Raw genomic sequence first — 23,394 nt, 5'->3', positions numbered from 1 at the left:
CAAACTTAAATTGTCGACGGTGTGCTAAACCTGGCATTAAACTAAGATATTTGTTGGCGTTTGGCCTCAATTGATTGCTGAAAAATCTCCCGATAGCTTGATAAAAACGCATTTAGGCCAGTGAATTGTTGCTCTACTTACCTCGATGGCGTGCTAGCCGACCGGCAGCGTGGGAGAAGTCTTCCAAAAGGAAGTGGTTACTGCGCATGCGCTTAATAAACTCTGCTACGTCGACAATGGGCGTAACCACGCCCATATTGTAGAATAGCCGTGAGTTTTGTGGTCTTGATGCTAAAAAAACCAGTACGTATTAGTAAACCAATTTCACCAAATATTGAGTAACATTTGACTATGTATTTTACATCAACTCACCATTATTCCAAGCCATCTGACTCCATTAAAAGTTTAAAATTTGACACGCAAAGAATGCTTCATTGTATTGTATACAATAACTCAGTGGTGGACCATCAGGGCCTGCAAGGCCTTCTCTGTTGGTCTAAAATAGTATCTGAAACACATTTAATAAGTATTCATGGACAAAATATAATTAACATCAGTCTGTGATTCAGATATTTCTTAGGCCAGCAGAGAAGGCCTTGAAGGCCCTGACGGCACACCACTGAGTGTAACTGCATAACAGAACAAAAGCCCCGCATATACAATATTAAACGTCTGCAGTCAAACTCCGGTCAACTAATCCAGGCTGTTAATTGGTTTATAGCTCACGTCTATTAAGCAAGCACCATCTGTTTTCCCTGCCAGGCTCTCAAGGCACATAAATAACATCCAAATATTGACAAAAGTCAGCCCTTAAAGTTGCCATCCCGGCCAAACAATTGCATCTGGAAGTCAAGTACTTCACTTCCTGGGGCTATTTTTGTGCATTTTCTTCGTTTTTTGATCACGTGTTGGCTTGTTGTCAAGCGCCGTCGGCTTAATCCGACCACTCAAGTCTGGAGTGTCGACTTCAAAAGTGAGCGAAGAACCGAGCAGCAGAGGTCATCGCCATGAGCTTCAGCACTGAAGAGAGAGGACGACGCAACACCAACGACTACAGGATCTTTTTTAGTAAGTATTGCAATCAACGTGCATGTTTTTTTAATTTGTCACTTAATATAAGCATATTTTCCCCACAGAAAACGCAGATGGAAGCTACATATCCCCCTTCCACGACATACCCGCCTATGCCGATGAAGCCCAGGTGAGCTTCTCTACTGTTCGGGGTGAACTGGACATCTGTCACTGACACATTTTATGTGGTTATTTGGAAAAACATTAACATGTACTATGGACTAATCCGGTTTAATATTCATCTCGCAGAACATTTTTCATGCCATTGTGGAGGTTCCAAGATGGACCAATGCCAAAATGGAGGTGCCGTATGTTACAGATCATCTGATAATGTCTTAAGGTTGTACTCATCTTTTTTTTGTTTTTTTACACAACAGATAGCCACCAAAGATGCCCTCAATCCACTTAAGCAGGACGTAAAAAACGGCAAACTTCGCTATGTGGCTAACGTGTTCCCACATAAAGGTTACATCTGGAACTATGGTGCCATCCCACAGGTAGATTTGTCAGTTTTGAAAAAAATGGACACAAAAATAACGATTTTTATTTTGTAATGTATACAAATTGTGATTTTTTTTGTCCTTTTTTTATTAGTGGGTTCCAAAGCAAACCAAAAAAGCATGGTGTGTTTTGTCTTTGAACAGACATGGGAAGACCCTCACCACAAGGACCCCGACACGGATTGCTGCGGTGACAACGACCCCATTGACATATGTGACATCGGTGATAAGGTACATTTTTATGATATACTAACCTGTAATGTAATAAATAACAAATACAAACATGTTAAATGTTTGACTTTTTTAAAGGGAAGCTTAGAATATTTGTGAGATTCATTTAAGTATATTTCAAGCTTTGTTTTGGACATGAAAAATGTTTTTATTCATTTGCACAATTTAAAGAATTAGTTAATTGATTTCTATTGTTTTTACGTGTATGTTTAGATAGTTGGATAAATCAATTAATTAATTTCTGAATGGCTTTATCCTCACAATGGAGAACATGCAATCTCCACAAGTGGACCAACGTGGATTTGAACCTAGGACCGCAGAGCTGTGAGACCTATACACTAAGCACTCAGCCGTGGGGATGTTGAATAAATCCGATCTATGTTAATTATACATCACAGTATGAATGCAATTTAATGTTTTATTGCCTCAATTTAGGTGCTGTAAGTAAGCTCTTATGTGAGAATTAGCTCAGCAGTTAGTGCGCTCAACCTCGCACCCTAACAGCTCTGTCAAAAGGTGTGAGGGTAAGAGGTTGAGCGTACTACCTAGGCCATAGCCACCTTCTAAAATGTATGTGTATTATAGCTCCCACTACTTCCCACATGCTAAGCGATCACTTTAACATTTGAGTTCATTCCTCTTCATAACATAAGAGTTTACAGCACCTGATATTCCCAGGCAGGGATTTGAACCTACACTGCCAGAGCTGTGAGGGTGCTAGGTTGAGTGCACTAACTACTGAGCTAATTCCCCTTGGTAACATAGGACCTTACAGCACCTGGTATTTCCATTGGCACCAATTCAGGGTGTGCTTGGCTGGTGCCCAGAGTTAGCGGGGATAGACTCCAGCACCCCCCACGACCCTTGTGAGGAAAAGCGGTTTAAAAAATGCATAAGTACATACCTCCCACCCCCTGCATGAGTCTGTGGAGTCCCTCCGAAGCTCTTTTAGTAATAGACTGCGGCACCCTCATTGCAGGAAGGAGCGCTTCCGCAGATCCTTCCTCCCATCAGCTGTCAGGCTCTTTAACAAAAAAAATGGCTGAGTGTTAAGACCTACCGTATGCATGCACGTACATCTATGTGCATGTATGTATATATGTGCTTATATATGTATGTGTATGTACACGTAAGTGTGTATGTATGTGTATATGTATATATATTTCAGCAACACACTTATTTATTTATATATTTATTCATGTATTTATTTATTAACTTACTTATTACCTATCTATTTATGTCTAAAATGCCTTTCCTATTTCTGCATCCTCACCCTCTTGCTACTGTGACAACGAAATTTCCCGAATACGGGACGAATAAAGTTATCCAATCCAATACATTTCTACAATACAGGTATGCTCTCCGGGGGAAGTGATCAAAGTGAAGATTCTGGGCACGTTGGCCCTTATCGATGAGGGTGAAACCGACTGGAAGGTCATTGGGATCAACACAGACGACCCCCAAGTCGACCACTTTAACGGTAATTCAAACGATTGACTGCACCATGTAAGGCAGATCTGCACAATTTGTTTTCTGCGCTTTCTCTGCAGACATTGAGGATGTCAGACGACTAAAACCAGGCTACCTGGAGGCCACCTTCGATTGGTTCAAGCGGTACAAAGTCCCCGATGGCAAAGCGGAAAATCAGTTCGGGTTCGATGGATGCTTCCAGGACAGGGTAGAATTTTGAGTTGGATTTGTTCAGCTGCGCTCACAACTCAGACACACTCCTAACTCGACGACATTTCTTTCTTTTGGGTTTCAGGACTTTGCCATTGAGACTGTGAAAAGCACTCACGAGTTCTGGAAAGCGCTCATCTCTCAGAAGACGGACGCCGGCGAGTTAAGCTGGTAAAATGTGCTCATGGCTTGAATGCCAAAGATTAAAATGCCATTAAGCCTGACATTTGACGGAATTTTAAGATTCATTCATTGAGCTCAGAATATACACGTGGGGGGAATTCACTCATTAATACCAAATTACTCTTATTGGATCAGCATGAACACGAGTGTATCTGAGAGTCCATTTTGCTGTTCTTCTGAAGATGCCGCTGCCGTGGTTGACTCGGTAAGTCTGTAAATGAGAATTTTGATCAGTAAAAAAATGCTTACATTGGCTTCTCCACAACTGTCAAAATGTTATTCCAAATAGCTTTTCAAACAAACTATTTTCTGTTTCTATTAACCACTTGCAGGCTTGTGCTTATGGAGTTGCTGAGCCCATTCCTACTTCAGGTGTGTATTAAGCACAAAAACACAGTATCTGAAAAAAATATATGAATATATTTTTCTTTTTCAGTGGACAAATGGTTCTACTATGATAACTGAGGAAACCTGATGAGAAATCATGTTCACCTTTCCTACATTTGCACCTGTTTCAAGTATTTTTAAAATTCTTCTCATGTAATATTCACTTAGTTATATTAATAATTACCTATTGTTTAGTGGCAAAACTAAATCCAATCTGCCAGTAGTACAAATACTTACTGTACATTTGTAGAATAATTAACATTACTTCAGTATTAATTTTTCATGAAATCTGACTTTTGCACCTGTATTTTGAACTCACTTTGTCAAACTGTCGTGTGAATGAAACTTTAAAAAAAAACACCGTTTGCCTGCTCTGTTCTTTTTTCCCCCAGATCATTAAAACGAGCATTGTTTATAAGCGTCAAAAATGACCTTTTACTTTTGTAGCTCTAGTCTTTCAGGTTCTTTTTACTTTTAAAGGGTTAGTTGAACTTTTTCGTAAAAAAATGTTCCTTTGTAACGTCAGCTTCTCATCATTGCATCAACACGAAGAGGGTCTTAGGGGGTTAAATTGAAAAATAATAATAATAAATAATATACTGGCCGCAGAACAGCCCGGCTTGAATAAGGAGATCACTGACACGCTGACGCCGGTAATAAACTGTAAACGCTTCTTTCTGAAAAGATAAATTCCAATATGTTTATTTAAATTCAAGGCTTTATTGACCGAAAATATGATGATATTTAATGGTTGTGGAGCTGTGTTGTTCGGGCCAGTTACTAAGCTAGCTCCACCCCCTTGACAACAGTAAGTTATGTTGCGTTTAAGGAACCTCGGAAAACGAATGCTCCGAGATTGGATTTTGGTCCAAAAATTTAAACGAATAAAGTTATTAACGTTGGGACAAGTCTAAATTTTGTACTTATTATCTACTGTTGTATAAATGTCATTTTTCGACTTAACGTGGAAAGCAAAATATAAACTCCTGTGTAAATAATACAAAAATAGCATGTTTTTGTTTCAGGAAAAGACAACTGAGATGTCTTTACTATTGGAGTGGGTATACAAAGGATTTAGTAGCATTTTGCATTTTCTTGGTAAGCATTATTTGTCAAATGAGGCCTATTTAATGCTATCGATCAATATATTGTCACATTTATACCTATTCTGATGAAAATAACTTCCAGGTCTGTACAAAAAGAAGGGAAAGCTCGTCTTTCTCGGCTTAGACAATGCAGGTAAAACCACTCTATTGCACATGTTAAAAAACAACCGACTGTGCCAGCACGTTCCCACGCTGCATCCAAGTGAGGAAGCCATTTTGTGCCTAATTTGTTACCGTATTGTCATGCCATCTACTGCCGATCGACGTGTTGATGGTGTAAACCTATCTGTAATCAAATGAATGTTGGTTGCATTTCTCAAGCATCTGAAGAGCTGACCATTGGGGGCGTGACCTTTACCACCTTTGACCTCGGAGGACATGTTCAAGGTAAAGCAATGATTTAAAATTGAGCATTTGTTCACCACAGTTTTAAGTTATAAGAGATTTTTTTCTGTGTTGGCAAGCTCGGCGGGTGTGGAGAAACTACTTACCTGCTGTGAATGCCGTCATCTTCATGGTGGACTGCGCTGACCACGAAAGGCTCGCAGAGTCCAAGTCGGAGTTGGACGTAAAGCTCTGAAGTGAAAGTTAAGTCAAGCTAAAAGCGACCGCTGACATTCTCGTCTCGCCGTCCTCGCTCTAGGCCATACTGGCGGACGACACCATCGCGAGCACACCCGTGCTGTTGCTTGGCAACAAAATCGACCGTCCCGAAGCAATCAACGAAAGCAGCCTGAGGGGAGTTTTGTCGCTGGATGGCCAAGTGACCGGAAAGGTGAGCAATGGTTTGCAGGAATGAGTTTTGAGGGTCCGTTTTACCTCTTTCGCTTGGTCCTCGCAGAGAGGCACGTCGCTGAAGGAGCGCAATGTACGACCGCTGGAGGTATTCATGTGCAGTGTGGTGAAGAAACAAGGCTACGGCGAAGGATTCCGGTGGCTGGCGCGCTACATTGACTGACATCGATTTCAGAATTCCTCAAATAGTGGTCAGATCGCCACCCCCATGTTCACTGCCATCATCCACTTGAAGAAATCTGTAAATATTCAGACAATTAAACTATTAAAAAGGGTTAATGATGCATCTGGTGTCACTTGCTAAACAAAAAAGGCCTCGGATGAAGTTAAGTGTAGAGACCATGTGTTCATTCTATTGTGAATAAGCAATAAAGGTACGCAAATACTGAGTTTTGAAATACTATAGAACGAAATTGACTTGTTTATCTCTAGTTTATTATTAGTAAAGCGCGGCACCTAGAAGTACATTCTTCTTCACATGCGACACCAAGAATGGGGAAAAAAAGTAGCAGGCCTAGCGCCAAGCATGCCGCACATTGTCTTATAAAGCAATACACAAGTCATCTCCGTCACACTACATTTGACTGAACGCTGTTAACAACACAAAGAAATGCCTTTGTAATAAAAGTCAGTTCCAAACGGACCAAATGATGAGAGTGCCAACTTGTTGCTGATGCTAAACTAATAAATTCAGTTCATATTTGAAGTCCAGAAGAATAAATGGCGCAATATCTATGACAAAAATACACCACCCGCCAAGTCCTCTTCGGACCGGAATCCAACCGTCTCCGCTGTCCCCGATTGGGGTCGGAGGGCACAACCCGGATCTCCATTAAAGGCTCCAACACCGACTACCAGATATAACCTCCATCGTCTACCTCCTCCTCTTCTTCTTGGTCCTCATCCTCCTCTTCTTCTTCTAGCTCCTTTTCTTCTTCATCCTCCCAGCCCACCCCGCTACCATAATGTCCAGAGTATTCCAAGTCTTCATCTGGGAAGCGCAAGGAAAGTAAGTTAATCCATTTTTTTAATCTTGTATAATTATTTACCAGGAGAATAAATGTTCAATGCGGGTTTCTGTGTTTACCACAGTCGGGGTTGCCGCGGATTCTGGTTCCGGTCAACTCGGTGCCTCCTTGTTGCTCCACGCACCAACACTCGCCGGTTCTTTGCTCACATTGCAACTTCCTGTAGAAGCCGTCCTCATCGCAGATGGGAATGTACGTGCCTGCAATTACACGTGCAGAAAAAATATATAAAACAACAAACTAAAAAAATCAAAATGGACAAATTGGCTGTCAGTGACAAGCACAATTCAAATAGATTGAAATAGACATTTATCACCAGTACTGAATGAATGCTTTTGTTTAAAATAATAATGAAAGTTGTAAAATAATTCTAGAAAGAAAGAACCCATGTAGTTAATAAAAAAAAGCTTGTAAAGACTTTTTCAACATTAATCTACATTTTGAAAGTGACAAATATAAGATTAAAGATACGCAAATGAATGAAAAATAAAAATAAAAAACAAGAAATTTAAATGTAAGAAATACAGAAACTTCATTAAAAATATCACAACTTAACTTATAAAAATAAAACCACTTAAAACAAATTTGTCGGTATATAAATCGTACCAGCCAAATAATTTATAATGAAGAGGGAAAAAAAAGTCGCACTGCAGTAGAAGACTTACTTTTGCGAGGACAATTTTGTCATGGAACAGAAACCAAAAACAAACATACTTTAAAATAGCAATAGTAAAATGAAGAAAAATGGACTAAATGGGCATCTGTTAACATAACATATTTTCAAATATCCATAACCTAAAAAAAACAACATAACAGCCTGTCATGGTCAGAGATGAAAAAAAAAACACAAGTTTCACCCGAGTATTAGACGCACGCCCAGCCAAACAATGAAAATTTGTGCTATTTCTAATCCGGAAAATTCGGTAGATCTAATAATAGTTTACCTGTTTTTTGGGTGGGCACATTCTGCATTTGGATCTTCTGTAGCTCAGCGAGGCATGGCGGCTCTGCCACAAACAAAAATTAATGTGACACAGCATGAGGCTCATCACCGAAAGTCATTCTTCAGTAAAGTACAAAATGTCACCGCGACTCACTTTCTCTCCAGAAGCAGAGGCACCATTCGGCCACGGACACCTTGCCGTCCTTGTAGCTGTCGCAGGAGTTGAAGAAAGGTCTGATGCACACTTCGTACTTGTCCAGGTTGACGGCGGCCAGCTCGCTGGGCTCCAGGCGTAGGTCTCCGTCTACGTCCAGCTTCAGGAACATCCACCCGATGGAGTCCTTGCAGCTATTCAGCAAGCTTTTGTCCAAGGCTGAGAATAAAAAGGTGGAAAATTGCTTGCTGACGTGAAAGGAGTTGATTTTCCGGGTATTGCAATGGTGTTGTTTTTCCGATTTGCAAACCTGATGTGGTGCTGGCGGCCAGTTTGCCCGACTTATTGGTCTTGGCGTTTCCGTGTAAGAGTTGGAACCAATCTTTGAGGCGCTCTCCTAAGTCGCCCAGTTCCTGGGGAGTGCACCTCTCTAAAAGGAAGACAAAATGACTCCTAAGAATACTAATGACAACTTTGGAAAAGAATACATGCATATACAAAATATAGTCGCATTCAAAATCGAAATGTACATGAAATAAAATGCAAGTAAGAATCCAATTTTTAAAAATCCTCTTCAACACAACATAAATGCAAATTATATTATAAAAAACCTAATTAAAATACAAGACTCTATCAGTGGTGTCCAAACTAGGGCCAATTTCTCTCTTTTTTTTGTCAATATTATATAATCTGGCCCACACAAAAGGCTTAAACAAAGCTTACATTCTGTTGCACTTTGAATGAAAAACTTGTGTGGAAAAAAAATAAAGATTGTGAAACTGGAAAGATAAAATATGAAAAGGAATTCAATACGTTTGGCCTTGAATAAGCTCCACAAAAAACAAAAACAAAAAGAAAGAAAAATCCATAGTAATAACTGGCATTGAATTGACGAAAAGATTCCTAAAAAGCAATTAAAGACATGAAAAAAATAACAATACAATAATAAAATCCTCCACGAGTCAGTCATTAATTGCTGTGTTTTTGGGTTCATAGTTTCACAATAAAAAATCAACTATATCTAACCTAAAAAATGCCATAATGAAGCATCCCTCTATTAGCTCTCATTACAAAATGTTTCATCAGGCAGTTCAGTTTTTGACACTAGTGACGATCCGATGGCGTTAGCTTTCAAACCCCGACTCCTAATAAAGCCTTTTCCCTTTTTCTCTCCTCTGATTGATTGATTGGCATTTCCACAAAGTGCCCAATCGATAGCGTGGAGCCGCCGTGATGGATGATGTATGCACTCTAAATAATGACTGACTTAATCCGCCACTGCCTGAAAGAGCACCCGAGTCCCACAGGTGGCACTTAATCTCTTCAGACGGCCGTTTATCGATTGCTGATGTACTTTGCTTTGGAGAGAAAGAAAGGAAAAATATCTTGCCGTGTTTGACGGGGGCGACGGAGGGGACGCAGGGGCAAAATCCAGCACACATGACGTTTAAGACTTTTCCTGTCAGGCAAGCTTGCTGCTGTAGTTTACACTGTAAAAAATGCACACAAAAAAAACTTGTTTTGACGTTGCGATCTTTAGCCCAGAAAAAAAATCTATTTTAATTTCTTCACTTGAAAGGATCCTTTTACCTGCGAGGCGTAGTTGTGCCCGTCGGAACCGCACACCGGGCCCGAGGCGGACGGGCGGCAGGGGGGGCAGGTGGTGACGCCGGCCCCCGGAAGCTCCGCCTCTTGGACTCTGAGGGAGAATCATTTTCACTCACTGTTATGTCTGAGCGGCTTTCATTCTTTTCTTTGTTCCCCTGAAAATGATAAACGACCTCGTCGGCCGAAGACGAGCCGCCACAAGTCAAGCTATTCATTCTCATGGGGGGTTGCCATGGTTACAGCATCCTCAACGGTGGGGTTCGGCAACCTGTGTGTTGCGGGATGCAGGTCTGTTTTAGCCCAAGAGAGGCTTCGGATGCGTCCGTGTAATAAATTCACTGTGTCTTTTACGGTACTCGGTCGTTTGGTCGCCGGTCTTTTGGTCGCCCAGAAGGTTATTGATAATTACCATTTAAATCGTTGCTCAAATTCCATAAATACAAACTGCGAATTATTATTTAGTCATACTTAATGCCCTATTAATTATTAGGCTAAAGAAAAGCTCCAAATTTCCCGGACTTTTATTGTTTTTTGTTGGAGAACTTGTTAAGACCCTGACTGACGTACCTTCCTAAGGGGACAACTCATGTACATACAAACTCATACACTCACACGTCCGCTCAGTGAAACTGCTCATGGCCATTGTTGGCTTTTATTGATGCATAGACCGTGTTGTTTTACCTTGTTTTGTCGCCGGTCTTTTGGTCGCCCGTTGTCGCGGTCGGGGCGACCAAAAGACCGCAAGTGGTTCACACATTGTAATGAAATTACTAGCAGACTTTGTAAAAAGTTTGTAAAAGTGGACGTACCTTTGCTGCAGCTTCTTGCGGCTTATGCACACAGCTCTCTGGGAGTGGTGAGCCACGCACAACTTGTGGCGGCTGCACTTGACATTGTGACATGGGTCTTTGGTGCTGTCCATGTCTGCAAAAATAACATTGCGTCCAAGTTAGTACATTGGCAAAGGTATGGTGTCATTTACCTGTTAAAATGCTAGCTGTTTTTTCTAATAGTATTTGACAATTTTTATTGTTTTGCTATTAAACATCATTGTAATTCCTACTTTTGCCTTTATTTTGGTGATTATCTTTAATAATTAAGAATGATTATTTTTATACATGTTTCTATATCTCTCGTAATGAATATTTTTTAGTTATTTCAATTGTCTTTTTTTAAAATAGATTTTGTGACATTTAAGGTCTGAGAGATTTGTATGAAATCTTGATATGGAAGGTTTATTTTGTTTTGAATCATGATTGTATTTTTTAAATATTCGTTCTATTGTTATATTTCATGATATATATGCATTTATATAATTCAATTGGTATCACTCAATATTATATTCATTTTTATGACCTTTTTATAACATGATTAACATAATAAAAGAACATGACGTTTTTAGGGATGCTGTATTTATATTATCCTATTTTAATCCATTACTATTGTGCATTTTAAATATGAATTATGAATGAAGGATTGAATTATTACAGACAAATTCAATGAAGTTTTTCTTATGCAATATTTCATCAAGTGAGTCAAAATAACTTCAAAATAATTGTGAAAAAAATCAAGACATACTTTCATCCGGAAGCACACTTTCATCCACGTTTCGAATGTAGTCATCCTGAAAAGACAAGAAAATATACTACCAACATTAAAAAAGATTTTAAAAAGGACACACAATACCATGGAAAAAAAAAACAATACTAACCTCTACTTCCTGTCTCGGTAACAAGCCACAGGGGAACGAGAAAGAAAGAAATCGTTAGAGATAGAAAAAACAAAGCTAACCTTCTTAATTACCACCCCCCAAATTCCAACTCCCTTGCCAGCAATTTAGCCCATGTGGACCCTGTACTGCTTTGTTTACTATTGGTGCCATTGGAGATGGCTTCAAGTGTTGCCCCCCAGAGTGCAGTTTGTGTGACATCATGGTGAAAAGGTCTATTGACCCAATGGAGTCGGGGGAAAACCAACAAGCGTGAGTCTTGTTATTTTAACACGCCGGATGACATCCAAGGACAAAACAGCCAATCCAGTTGTGCCTTTCGTCACTCGCCGCAAAGACGTCAAATACTGTGCACGGGGGCCCGGCTTGAGTGTGACGCATCACAATGAGTTGTCAAAAGGCGATGATTGACTTCATTTGAGATGGGATTAAATACAAGCGCTTTAAGTACCGTTCAATTGAATGCATGCGTTTTCAAATTGATTTTGCTTTTTTATCTATGAGTTTTTACTGTTCACTCCTTGCTATTATATGCTAAAATATGTCCATTTCATTTGAATTGGGAGGGAATTTAATGATATGGGATGAATTAACAAAGGGTTTATATTTGGGCAAGTTACAAAAAAAAATGAACTAACATTACAGGTTATAAAAAGCATAATGTTTCAAATGTGCCCAAATCTTGTTTGAATTAAATACATTTTTTTTAGATTTAAAAAAATAAAAAATAACGTTTTCTTTTCTGATTACAACAACAGCACTGTCAAAAAAAGATCATTTATTACTCTTTATGGAAAGTGACAATATTATTGCAACTCGTGAAATTGATCTTTAAGTATTAAATACAATTTTGTCTGGTCTCAAATTAAAATACAAAAAAATATACAATTTGTCATATGATTTATGAGAGATTTTCCTTATTAAAGGAGGAGTAAATACTTCATTTTTATATATACTGTATTTCTCAGTTTTCACCTATACTTGTGTGCAAGTTTTTTTAATTTTTATTTTACTCAGACCACGGACTGCCCAGGTTAGTCATGTCGTGTTTTCTAGGCTACAAATAAATAAATAAAATGTTACATTAACAGGTGCCTGTTTTATCTGTTACTTTAACCTATCATGTTCATTCTTGGTTTCTGATGATTCGCAACCCCTTGTGAAAACCATCATGAAAATCCTCTTTGGCAGGACTCTCAATGAGTTTTTCGAGGTCAAACTAGTTTGTTTTCATCCGGACTCTCACTGCTTCCTATCTCGAATGGAAGTGAGCAGTAATGTAGTAGCTTTTAGCCTTAACCTTGAGAAAGGACAAAGCAGGCTTCCAGGAAAAGATAAGCGCTCACGGCACACCGTCTAGGGAGTTTGTTTGTCACAATTGGTCGATTTTGACGTGAACTGGATGTAATGGTTAAATAACAGCAGCCGCCCCCCCCCCCCCCCCATCCTGCTGAAGCCATTTTAAGCCTCGAGCATTACACCGCAGCCGCAGAGGAATCACAAATCAAAAGACTTCCGAACGCTCCAGGAGATGGAGGATACTAATTGGAGAACAGGACGGTGGGAGGGATATGATACAAGGAAGCCGATTTCGACAGAGCTGAGAAGAATGCGCGCCATCTTTGGCAAAACCAAAGGCATAAATACATCTCCAGGTGTCTCCAGAGGGGGGGGGGGGGCTTGTACCCTGAGATCCCCCATGACGAAAAAATAGACGCCTGACTGCAAGCAGCGGATTTTAAATCGGCTTTGCTGTTCTCACCAAGGAAATCAATATTGAGCAGAGTGGTCGCAGACAATATATAAACTCTGATAAAATCGTGCCCCCTTGGATAAATGTGTGTATTCGCAGGGCCAGTTTTGCCTATGGGCGATGTGGGCGAGTGCCCTTGGTGCAAACTATTCGGGGGCGCACCAGAGCCCTGCCCCCAATTTTTTTTTCTTGTTGTGATAACAATTGTCTGGACTATTATCGCTCATTTCCACGTCAAGTTAGTGAACTGAATTCAGATTATGTTCATTACTTTAAAAAATGTTTTATTTGAATTCATTCTAGTATCGTCTTGTGGTCCAAGGGTTTGTGTATTTTACATTGGGGTTTATATGTTGGCACATTCGTACTCTTATGGGATCTAAATGAGTTTTTTTGCTCAATTAAAAGAAGCATTAAATGACAGAATACCTACAATTGTGTCATTGCTAAACTTAAATGATATTGTAATATATTCTTGCATTTGTACGTGGGAGGTGGGTTTTGATTGGGTGTTTTTTCCCCCCCTGGGCGCAATATTAGCCAGGACCGCCTCTGCGTATTCAGTGCATCACCAATTTTTATGTGCGAGGCTCTAAAACTTCAAGAGCCGCTCATCCCCGTTTAATCAACTCATTTATCGCGCGTCGTAAGTAAATAGTCGTTTAGCTGCAAACGCAGTCGTGTACCTGACATTTCATAATGAGGGCAGGTGTGCATGGGCTGGAAGGCCATGCAGACGCAGCTTCTTTAATGGCTTCCCCGCGAGATGTTGGCCTCGAATGAACGGCGCGTTGTTGTTCAAAGCGAGCGGGTACTAGAATGCAAAGCGGAGTGAAAGATGGCTTTAAAGCCACTTAAGGTTTTACTACACGCTTGGCTTTTGATGTTCAAAACCTTGCTAAAAGAACATTTTTGTCGTGTTTGTGGAGGAGGTCTTGTCATTTCAATAAGGGATGTTTATTTAAAGCATGGTGTACAGGAAGGACGAATTCGTAGCTCTTCTGATCTCACATGAATCCTTGCAAGGCTCACGCTAAACCAGTTAATTAGATGCAATCACCATGGCAACCCAAGTGCAAGAACTTGAAACAACTGCGGGTGTAATCATTATCAACTCAAACTCACATTTTCCGATGTTGGTAATGGCAACAATTTATCAAAAACTACAGGAATGGAGTTCTACTAATATGATTTCATGTTTAATAACTTTCTTTTATAACCAATAAAAAGATGTTTGGGATATAGTGGTGAATTGTGAATACATTTACAAACGCTCACCAGTGAGTGGATTATAAATCTATATAACCATTTGTCTGTGAGATGATGCGCACAGTGCATATGCAGTGGTACCTTGAGATAAAACATTAATTTGTTCTGTTACTGTGAGTATAACTTAAAATATTCATGTCTCAAATCATTTTCCCCCAGATAAACATGACGACATTCATAACAGAGCCCATAAAACCTGCAGTGTTTTTTGCAGAGGACAAAGAATATATGCATTTGAGCATTTTTGATGTCTGTTTACATGCATTGTTCTACCGTTTGTGTTCAAATATCAATTGTTTAGCAGGATAACCGATGCTAATTCTTGACTTATCAATGGTGTTTTGTGTTGGTTGTTAGCATTGGGCTAAGTATGGTCATCGGCTGCCATTGATGGCAATAGATTTTCAACCTATTTAAACAGGGGCTACTAGCGAGTGATCCAAGGTGGGCAAACAAATGTTGTTAATTCTCATGTGTGTGCAAACATTGAGTCCTCTCTATGTAAGAATTGTTTAATATCTGCCAATGTCCTGATGTGCTTATATTTAAAATTTATGGTCTCAAGCAAATAAAAAACAAAGACAAAAATCATCCAAATAAAACTATTAATAATTCTGAGGGCAAGAAGTTACTATAGTGAGTTTCAAAGACATCAGTAAACACTATGCTAATTTAAGAAACACTTTGTTTCTGGGGGGGTTTAGTAGCTTTTTGATAAAATATGCAAAGCAGCACTAAAAACAAGGGCACACCAAAGCTCCAAATACTCACGTCTCGGAAGCGGCTCCAATCCTCCGTCCCGCCTCTGCCGTACAAGAAGGCAACATCCCGTCGCTCGTCCTCCATCACAAAGCCGCCGCCGTTGACCGCTTCTCCCCTCTGCTCCTCCTCCTGCTTCGGCGCCTCCTTCCGGGCGCCTCTGGCGTCCAGCTGCAGGCAGATGGAGGCCAGCAGCAGGCCGAGCAAGAAGGCGGCCGCGAAGGAGCTGCCACCCGCCGCCATGGTGATGGGCACGCGCGCTGCTGGTCCAGGGGATGCCGCGAGTGATGCCGCTGCTGCCGCCTTGCACACTGATTGGAACGCAGCGAGAAGACGGGAGGAAACAAAAGGGGGAGGGATTACATCCTGCGTCCCGTTCTGCTCACTTGCCTTTTTTTTGTTGTCTCCGTGGAAGAAGAGGAGGAGCTTAGCGTCCTCTTCCGCCGCTTGTTAAAGCCGCCCTCCAAGAGACGTGATTAATTCATTCACCGCTATTAACGACATGAATAATCCTTTAGTATGTTTCTCAGCAGGTGGGGGTGGGAGAGGGTCTCACCCAGTTCGGCTGTGAAATTTTAGGCCCTCATTTGAGATGGCAATGAAAGTCAAATATCCACGTGAACTTACCAATAAATGAGTTAAGGTTTATTGACTTATTGACATGTATTGTTAAAACACTCAACCGGAAATTTGTTTTATAACCGAATCAGCAAAAGCGGAAGCTCAACGAGGCGGTAAATGTGCGGTTAATTGCCTTCGGTTAAACTATTTAAGAAGGTGCACCCCCCCAGATTGAGCTCAAAGAATCCCGTGGGTTCGTAGATTCAATTTAAGGTCAAATGAGCTCCATTTCACCCTTCATTTGTTCATTAGCATCGACGAGCATATGTCCAGAACTCAGCTTTATCGTGGAGAAGTTCTTGCAACGTTCCATTAGTGAGAAGCTTTACTTCTGGATGAGAGTTGGCCGGTCAGTAAAGTCACATATAAAACTATATTTTCCTTCTGCTGAGCTTCATGATTCAGTTTTTTCTCCCCCCGGGAGTTCCGCTGGGATCAATTTTAGGCCTACTGCTTTTCTCTTTTACACAAAATAAGATTAAATTTCCCACCCCACTAAAGCAATTAAAATGAGTGCACTTTGTTTCTTCCAAAGTAGATGCTTTTTTTCCACTTTAGCAAAATCTAAAAACTGGAAAATTCACAAAAAGGGAAAGGTTGCACCCCAAAATTTGCAAAAAAACGGTATTCTGCGATTGTCAAACCATTAATCTGAGGTCCACCATAGAATGTTTTGCTATTATATACGTACTGCTATATATATTTATAGAATTAATTTCAATCCAACATCTGCCATAAAAAGAAGAATGCAACAAAAAGGAATATGGCCGCCCCCGAATTGGAGCCTCGCCAAATGTTCTAATCTCTGCACTCTGGGCTTTCCGTGTTTACCCTTGTGAAGGCGATAAACACAATGCTCGGCTGCTAGCCAGCTTCATTTAAGGTCACCCAGTATTGGAAGAGGCCGGCCAAGGGGGGCACCCGGGAGGCGGAATTATGTTCCCGTGGCGCTGCTGAGCTGGTTTTTCTAACTCCGCCACTGGCATCCAAATAGTCGATGCGGCACGAGCACGTGCTGAGTTGCCGTGTGGCAAAGCCAAGGGCAAAGCAAGAGAACTGTGCCCCTCCACCCCTGCTAGATCTAATGTGTTGATCAAGCAAAGATGGTCATCAGTCAGCAACATGAAGACACAATGACCTCTAACAGTTATGCACCCGCACTAAGCCACCAATCTCACGATTGCACGAAGTCGAACGAACATTAACACCACAATGCAATGTAAGGAATTTTAATTCTTGACTCATTCTCATTCACTCACTGCCAATAGCAGTGAACGAGTCAAGGAAGTTGAACATTTAAAGATGCTATATGCGATGTGAAATATGTCAGTGCTATTACAAATATGAAATGCTATGAGCGTGAATAGATTAATGAGGAATTTGATTTGTTGAGTATGAGCATAGTCAAATTGAATTAAAGATGGTGGTAAAAAAATGGCTTATCCTTGCCAACATGGCGGAAGGGCGACTTACAATGAACCAAATGGGGCACTTTTGCACTTGAATGTCTAAAGCCTTATTGTCTGACTACTAAATGGATTTTTTTTCCTCTGCCACATACAATATGGCGGCGGAGGCGACCCACGATTCACCCCACAAAATGTGCGTGCGTCAATGGTGTAATTGTCTGACAGGTAACCAGTCAAACTTGTTAAAGGAATTGAACTGAACCAAGATCACAAAAAAGGTAAGATGCCACAGCGATTTGAACTCAAGAATAAAGACGGTAGATGTCCAAATATAACACATTGACACATTTGAGGAATTTGTCTGTGTTCCATTGGAGCTCATGCAGATAGATGTTGCAAGTGGTTCATCATTCGTGGATAAACTGTGGATATCTTTATTAATAGTAAGTATGTTTTTACCTTTCTAACCTTTTTTTGTTACTCAGATCCATTGAATTATTTATGAACACTATATTACCCTAATAACATTTAAGAGTAAGGCGGCATTTTTTTAGTTAGTGATTTTAGAAAAATCTAGTACCAGAAAAAAAGATATTTTTCTTCATTTGTTGTTTTGGATTTTGGTTGAGAGTAGAAAATATATAATGCTCAAATTTAGTTTCTTTTTTTATTTTAGCTGTATACTTTTAGTACGTCTTTTTTAATGCCCTTGTCTCAATTTTGTCATCAACACAATCATGACTATCCCTCCCATTTAAAATCCATTTGTCTTTTGAAAGCCAGCGAGTTAATGTTCACTTAATGTAACAATCCAGGAATGACAGCTTCTCTTACTTGTAATGCAAGATTCTTGTTGGCCAATGTTGATGAACTGGTACTCTTTAAATGTAATTGCTTCATCTCATGCAGTGACTTGGGTTGCTTCAAACAAAACTGTTGGAGTTATAAAAACCTAAATAAAAAGAAGTGTTTCAGTCACAGGTTTGTGACTGTTTCATATCAACTCAGATTATCTCTTGGCGTTGGGAATTACTCACTCGGCGACATTCCAAACTTGGACGACTGGTTAAATGTGTTCTTCGGAGCATTTCATGTCAATCATAACATAACAACAGCCATCAATTAGATTCTTAAACAGGGACAAACTTCAAGTCAGATGTTGCCCGCGCCCAACTAAACAGCCTTTCATTTGGTCTCAAATACACAAATTATCATATTAATAACATTTTCTTCATTCAGACATGGCAGTCTACTGCCTGCTGTTGATCCTAATTGGGTTTTCTTCGGCTGCTGAAGAGTTTTACTCTTCCATAGGTGAGTCTACTGGATTCAGGTTGGGCATCCCATCCACTTTGGGGGAAAATTTTAGACTTTTAAGTGTGGCATATGTGATTAAATATGTGCCTTGTTGTGTTTGTATGTTTTTTTTTGGTTAATACATTGCTTATTACGTGGAATTGCAATCATTAGTAAGGGGAGTAATTGGCTGGGTTTGACGGTACTCGGAGGTTTGGTCGCCGGACGTTTGGTCGCCGGACGTTTGGTCGCCAGACGTTTGGTCGCCAGACGTTTGACAACATGACAGATAGTTTACTGTTGAAACCAGCTCTCAAAATTATATTCATGAGAGAGAGAGTTAAATATCTACTGTTGAAACCAGCTCTCAAAATTATATTCACCAGGGCGACCAAACGTCCGGGCGACCAAACGTCCGGGCGACCAAACGTCCGGGCGACCAAACGTCCGGGCGACCAAACGTCCGGGCGACCAAACGCCCGGTCACGGAGTTTGACAGGTATACATTGCCAACCGATACAACACGTGTTTGCACCCAGATCAAATGACAGAGCTGCTAGACACGGAGAAGGAAATGCTGGCCTCGCTGAACTACTACATTCAAGCTGAGGAGGCCAAACTGGATGTGATCAAAAGGTTCAAGAACACAAGATTCAAGTTTTTTTTGTGGAGGAGGGGGTGGGACTAACCTGCTCAATGATGTTGTCATGTACTCAGTTGGGCTCAGAAACTGGCCAACCACTCAGCGTTTGCCAGTCAGGACCCCAAACGTTTCCTTGGCCATCCTGTGAATGCCTATAAGCTTCTGAAAAGATTAAACAAAGATTGGAGTGAGCTGGAGATCCTGGTCTCCAACAACTTGTTTGAGGGTAAACGATGGTGGAAAATGAGAACAATTCGTAAAGATCTATCCGAAAATCTAGAGACCTACAACTGAACTTGTTTGTTTCTTCTTCGGCATTCTAGATTTTATCTCTAAACTCAACGTTGGGAGGCAGAACTTTCCTAATGAGCATGACCAAACAGGGGCTGCTGAAGCCCTTCTGAGGTTGCAGGACACGTATGAGTTAGACACCGACACCCTCGCTAAGGGGGAGCTGCCAGGTCAGTACATAAAAAAATATAATAAGTATATTGCAATATGATTGTTTATTTACTAACTTTGCTGAACCAAGGGAAACTGTCCAGTGAAAGCAAAAAAAAGTTTTTTTTTCAATCCCAACCATAATTCATCAGATTTGATTATTTTTATGTATAATTGAATGTTTTGCCACAAGCTAATGGAATGGAATGACTGACACGGTTGAATTTAATCTTGTGCAGGCTATTTTCCAAATCACTTTTTAAATCATTTGCCGTGGTAAAAAGTTTGGACACCCCTACTTTACAATCGTTAAGTACCGCCCCTGTCCCCCACATAGGAAGTTCACAACTCCGCACCAATCTGACGGTGGACGACTGCTACGACCTGGCCATCGTGGCGTACATGACGGAGGATTTCTACCACACGGTGCTGTGGATGTCTCAGGCTTTCCGCCAACTGGAGCGGGGCGAGCCTCCCCAGTTGGTAACCCCAGTGAAAATCCTGGATTACTTGAGCTACTCCTTCTACAAGCAAGGAGATCTAGAGCATGCCTTGGAGTTCAGCAACAAGTTGCTGGAGATTGGTAAGAAACTCCGCTAACCAAACAATCAGTTTCACCTCACAACAGTTGCGCAATTGTGACTTTTTTCTGGTCTTTTCGTAGATCCGGAACATAAGCGAACCATCGATAACCGCAAGTATTATGTAACCCAACTGGAAAAACAAAAGCGGGGCGAGGAGACTCCACAAACGCCCAAGACGAGACCCGATAATTACGGCGCGTACGAGCGGCTATGTCGCGGCAACAGCGTCGAGTTGGTAAAAAGGCATCGTCAAAGACCCAACATCTGCACGCCCTATTCTCAACTCATCTTTTAAACAGACGCCGCTCAGACGGAGCGGGCTCTTTTGTCGTTACCATGACAACCACGGCCATCCTAACCTATTGATCGGTCCAGCGAAAGAGGAAGACGTGTGGGACCAGCCCCACATCATTCGCTATCATGACGTGGCGTCCGAACAGGACATGGAAATAATCAAAGAGTGGGCCAAACCGGAAGTGAGTCCACGATACGGTTTTACTTTCAAAAGACGGTAGAGAATGTTCCTTGACGGCTCTTTCTGACCCTCCTCGACAATCGTGAGCAAGCTCAAGCGCTCCAAAGTCAATGGCAAAAACGAAAGTGTCGTATCTCGCACTAGAGTCTCCCAAAAGTAAGCATGACACGACGACGAGTGAATATACCTTTTCTTCACACGTATTCCTTTTCCGCAGCGCCTGGATGGACGACAAGCACGTGGTGATGACCAAGTTGTCCAAGAGAGTGGGTGACATCACGGGCATGGACATGACCACTTCAGAGAAGATGCAGGTCAAATCCTCTCCATCCGTCGTCTCGTCATGAAAAAGAAATGAAACAAAGTATCGTTCAACTTTGTGTTTACACAGGTAGTCAACTATGGCGTCGGAGGACAGTACGAACCACATTGGGACTTTAAGGGGGTAAATATAGTAGATGTTCAAGTCCTTCCCTACTATAACACACATAATATTCCAGTCTTTTCTCTTTTTTTCCCACCGTAGTCATGATGAAGCCAAGTGCTGTGTACAAAGACTTTACTAAGCTTTGCTAGATCACTAGGAACAAAATTCAAGACCCACTGCAACACTTTGTGAAATAATCTGCACACCCCAGTTGTAGGGCTAACACTGCTATCTACTGTAGTGAATGTGCAATTACACTTTTTTTAGGATGACCAAAATCATTGTCAGAGCCTCTTCCCAGTCAACTTTATACATTTTTTGATCATTTCAAATTGTGAACGCTGTATAACAATTTTTGTATGGGTACTTTTTTTGTTTTGTTTTCAAAAACCAATCTCGTTTTACCAGTGGCGGTCCGTGCATTTTCTCGTAGCGCCTTCAACGAATCAATCCAACCCTCAAAAACTATTTTCTGGCTATAAAACCTCTACTGCAGCTACAGCTGCGACACATAAAAAACTATCAATAAATCAATGCACAAAAATGGGGTAGAATACGTCATTACGTATCCCTACGCCTGCGACAAGGCATTGTGGTGTTGCCAACTCGAAATCTGATTGGTTAAAGCAACAGTCTTATCGATGCTTGTTTAATGCGGCAGAGCCTGCAGAACTGATTGTGAAGGCCTTGAGGCAGATTTCTGACCATGGCAACAAATAATGGCTGAAATGTGATTGGTTAAATGCTTCAATATGAAAACACACATCTGGAAGCAGTGCAACCAGGGAGAAAAGCAATGAAAGACAGAGAATTTTGAATTATTTAATAAGTAATGATGGACAAAATATAATATGATTCAGATATTTCTTAGGCCAGCAGAGAAGGCCTTGATGGCCCTGACGGCGCACTACTGCATTTTACCCATTTCGGCTCTAATCTGGATCGTCTCGGTCACTGTGCGTGTCAGCAAGCAATGTACCCAGACAGTCAATCTGTCAGCGTCATACAGAATTTTTTGTGCATACAAAAGGCGCACCGACTGATTGGGCACCCTGTCCACTTGGGGGAAAGTTTTAGACTTAGGGCGTCCTATGTGAGTAAATATGTGCCGTGTTGTGTTTGTACGGTTTATTATCGCCTACTAATGGGAATTCTAATGATTAATAAGGGGAATAATTGGCCGAGGTTGACATGATAACTGCATAACTATTTAAGGACTTTCTTAATTTAGTCTGTGAACTTTTCAATGCAGATCTGATGTATGTGTAATGTATGACCTTATTGTGTTCCCATAGGACGAAATTGAAGATCCCTACCCACAATTGGGAACAGGGAACCGGATTGCCACATGGCTCTTTTATGTGAGTTATGCATACTTTACTGAAATGCAGTCACATGATTTAGAGAAATTTCACCTATTTTGAATGGCACTCCCTCTTTGCCGCAGATAAGTGACGTGGAGGCCGGGGGTGCCACGGTTTTCCCTGATGTGGGCGCTATTGTTGAGCCCATAAAGGTGTGCCCTAATATAAACGCATATGTGTGCAAAGATGAAATGTGTGAATGTTCTGTCGACCTTTTGATGGCAGGGCTCCGCTGTTCTTTGGTATAATCTTCGTCTTAATGGAAAGGGAGATTATCGGACCAAACACGCCGCTTGTCCTGTCCTTGTGGGAAGCAAGTGGGGTGAGATTTTCACTTGGACATTTCTAGGATATATAAAAATGCTGCTATAGTGAATGGTGAATGATTCCCGACTCCCTAATCAGGACAAAGGAATTTCTGGCGGTCATGTTTTTGAGTTACTACCGATTTACAATGTCTTTCAGTGGCTAACAAGTGGTTGCACGAGCGAGGTCAGGAATTTAGGAGGCGCTGCGGTCTGGAAAACTCTAGCTGAACGCGAGTTGTTGCCGCCCAGTTACCATGACCAATATCAACGAAAAGAGGACATCAGAAATCCTGGGAAATAATAATTAAAGGGGCGGAATAAAAATCGCAAATCGACTCCTTATATTTGATTGGGCAAGTTTTCTGTTTGGAGGATTAAAATTGTTGCTCACTTGGCCTTTGGCTTGTTTTGCAAGTGGGGTCGTTGACATTCTGTTCTTGGCTTTGTGACGTCATTTGGACGTCGGCCTGCTGGACATTCACTTGATCAATAGTCATGTAAAATTTGTGATGTTTATTTTTGCTGTTCGCTCCTGCTTATTTAAAATCACTTTTCTATTCCCATGCATTGAATCCATCTATGTATCTATAGTTATTTAAGTCTTTCACTGCTTTGTCATTTTTTTGGTAT

At 40.9% G+C, this 23,394-nt stretch overlaps 5 protein-coding genes across 9 annotated transcripts in view; 3 read left to right on the top strand and 2 right to left on the bottom strand.

Annotated features, from left to right (window-relative positions):
* The window catches only part of LOC144092742 (testican-2-like), a 13,877-nt gene extending 2,528 nt beyond the window's left edge, over window positions 1–11,349 (bottom strand). The window contains exons 1-14 of one of the 4 annotated variants that reach the window (XR_013306136.1): window positions 11,265–11,349; window positions 10,496–10,610; window positions 9,669–9,777; window positions 9,469–9,568; window positions 8,389–8,508; window positions 8,079–8,297; window positions 7,926–7,988; window positions 7,041–7,181; window positions 6,706–6,944; window positions 5,978–6,192; window positions 5,650–5,909; window positions 3,779–3,876; window positions 2,707–2,826; window positions 142–291 (exon numbers count right to left, since the gene is read on the bottom strand). Coding sequence is in view for 1 of the 4 variants with exons in the window: in XM_077625811.1 (XP_077481937.1) it covers window positions 6,805–6,944; window positions 7,041–7,181; window positions 7,926–7,988; window positions 8,079–8,297; window positions 8,389–8,508; window positions 9,469–9,568; window positions 9,669–9,777; window positions 10,496–10,608 (1,005 nt within the window). In the remaining 3 variants the exon portion in view is untranslated. Of the gene's footprint in view, window positions 1–141; window positions 292–2,706; window positions 2,827–3,778; window positions 3,877–5,649; window positions 5,910–5,977; window positions 6,193–6,373; window positions 6,945–7,040; window positions 7,182–7,925; window positions 7,989–8,078; window positions 8,298–8,388; window positions 8,509–9,468; window positions 9,569–9,668; window positions 9,778–10,495; window positions 10,611–11,264 lie in introns of those variants that run through there. The other 3 variants (XR_013306135.1, XR_013306137.1, XM_077625811.1) reach the window with 3 other exon arrangements.
* On the top strand, window positions 730–4,358 carry ppa1a (inorganic pyrophosphatase 1a). Its single transcript, XM_077625812.1, has 11 exons — window positions 730–1,068; window positions 1,137–1,201; window positions 1,321–1,374; window positions 1,449–1,568; window positions 1,716–1,802; window positions 3,156–3,282; window positions 3,353–3,480; window positions 3,568–3,653; window positions 3,801–3,870; window positions 3,998–4,037; window positions 4,102–4,358. The coding sequence occupies exons 1-11, from the start codon at window positions 1,008–1,010 to the stop codon at window positions 4,128–4,130; spliced, it is 867 nt and encodes a 288-aa protein (XP_077481938.1). The 5' UTR covers window positions 730–1,007; the 3' UTR covers window positions 4,131–4,358.
* LOC144092744 (small COPII coat GTPase SAR1B-like) lies at window positions 4,590–6,311 on the top strand. 2 transcript variants are annotated; one of them, XM_077625814.1, is made up of 7 exons: window positions 4,590–4,705; window positions 5,078–5,150; window positions 5,241–5,360; window positions 5,480–5,545; window positions 5,623–5,726; window positions 5,802–5,933; window positions 6,000–6,311. In XM_077625814.1, the coding sequence occupies exons 2-7, from the start codon at window positions 5,093–5,095 to the stop codon at window positions 6,114–6,116; spliced, it is 597 nt and encodes a 198-aa protein (XP_077481940.1). In that variant the 5' UTR covers window positions 4,590–4,705; window positions 5,078–5,092; the 3' UTR covers window positions 6,117–6,311. The 2 variants fall into 2 exon arrangements, with proteins under 2 accessions (XP_077481940.1, XP_077481939.1); XM_077625813.1 differs by having other exon boundaries at window positions 4,608–5,150.
* LOC144093138 (uncharacterized) lies at window positions 11,254–23,394 on the bottom strand. Its single transcript, XM_077626455.1, has 6 exons — window positions 20,853–23,394; window positions 19,212–19,327; window positions 18,061–18,178; window positions 15,209–15,507; window positions 11,398–11,406; window positions 11,254–11,310 (listed from the first exon to the last, which is right to left on the bottom strand). Coding segments are annotated over exons 3-6 (366 nt in total). The 5' UTR covers window positions 18,062–18,178; window positions 19,212–19,327; window positions 20,853–23,394.
* LOC144092740 (prolyl 4-hydroxylase subunit alpha-1-like) lies at window positions 17,504–23,382 on the top strand. The gene is made up of 15 exons (XM_077625809.1): window positions 17,504–17,669; window positions 18,466–18,540; window positions 19,062–19,158; window positions 19,240–19,391; window positions 19,489–19,626; window positions 19,944–20,189; window positions 20,271–20,425; window positions 20,490–20,666; window positions 20,757–20,821; window positions 20,883–20,979; window positions 21,057–21,110; window positions 22,388–22,453; window positions 22,540–22,608; window positions 22,682–22,778; window positions 22,922–23,382. Exons 2-15 carry the CDS (start codon window positions 18,468–18,470, stop codon window positions 22,990–22,992), a joined length of 1,557 nt encoding a protein of 518 aa, XP_077481935.1. The 5' UTR covers window positions 17,504–17,669; window positions 18,466–18,467; the 3' UTR covers window positions 22,993–23,382.

Source organism: Stigmatopora argus, chromosome 18 (assembly GCF_051989625.1).
Source record: "Stigmatopora argus isolate UIUO_Sarg chromosome 18, RoL_Sarg_1.0, whole genome shotgun sequence".
In the NCBI taxonomy this organism is placed as follows: domain Eukaryota; kingdom Metazoa; phylum Chordata; class Actinopteri; order Syngnathiformes; family Syngnathidae; genus Stigmatopora; species Stigmatopora argus.
This window is presented reverse-complemented; position numbering and strand designations above follow the sequence as displayed.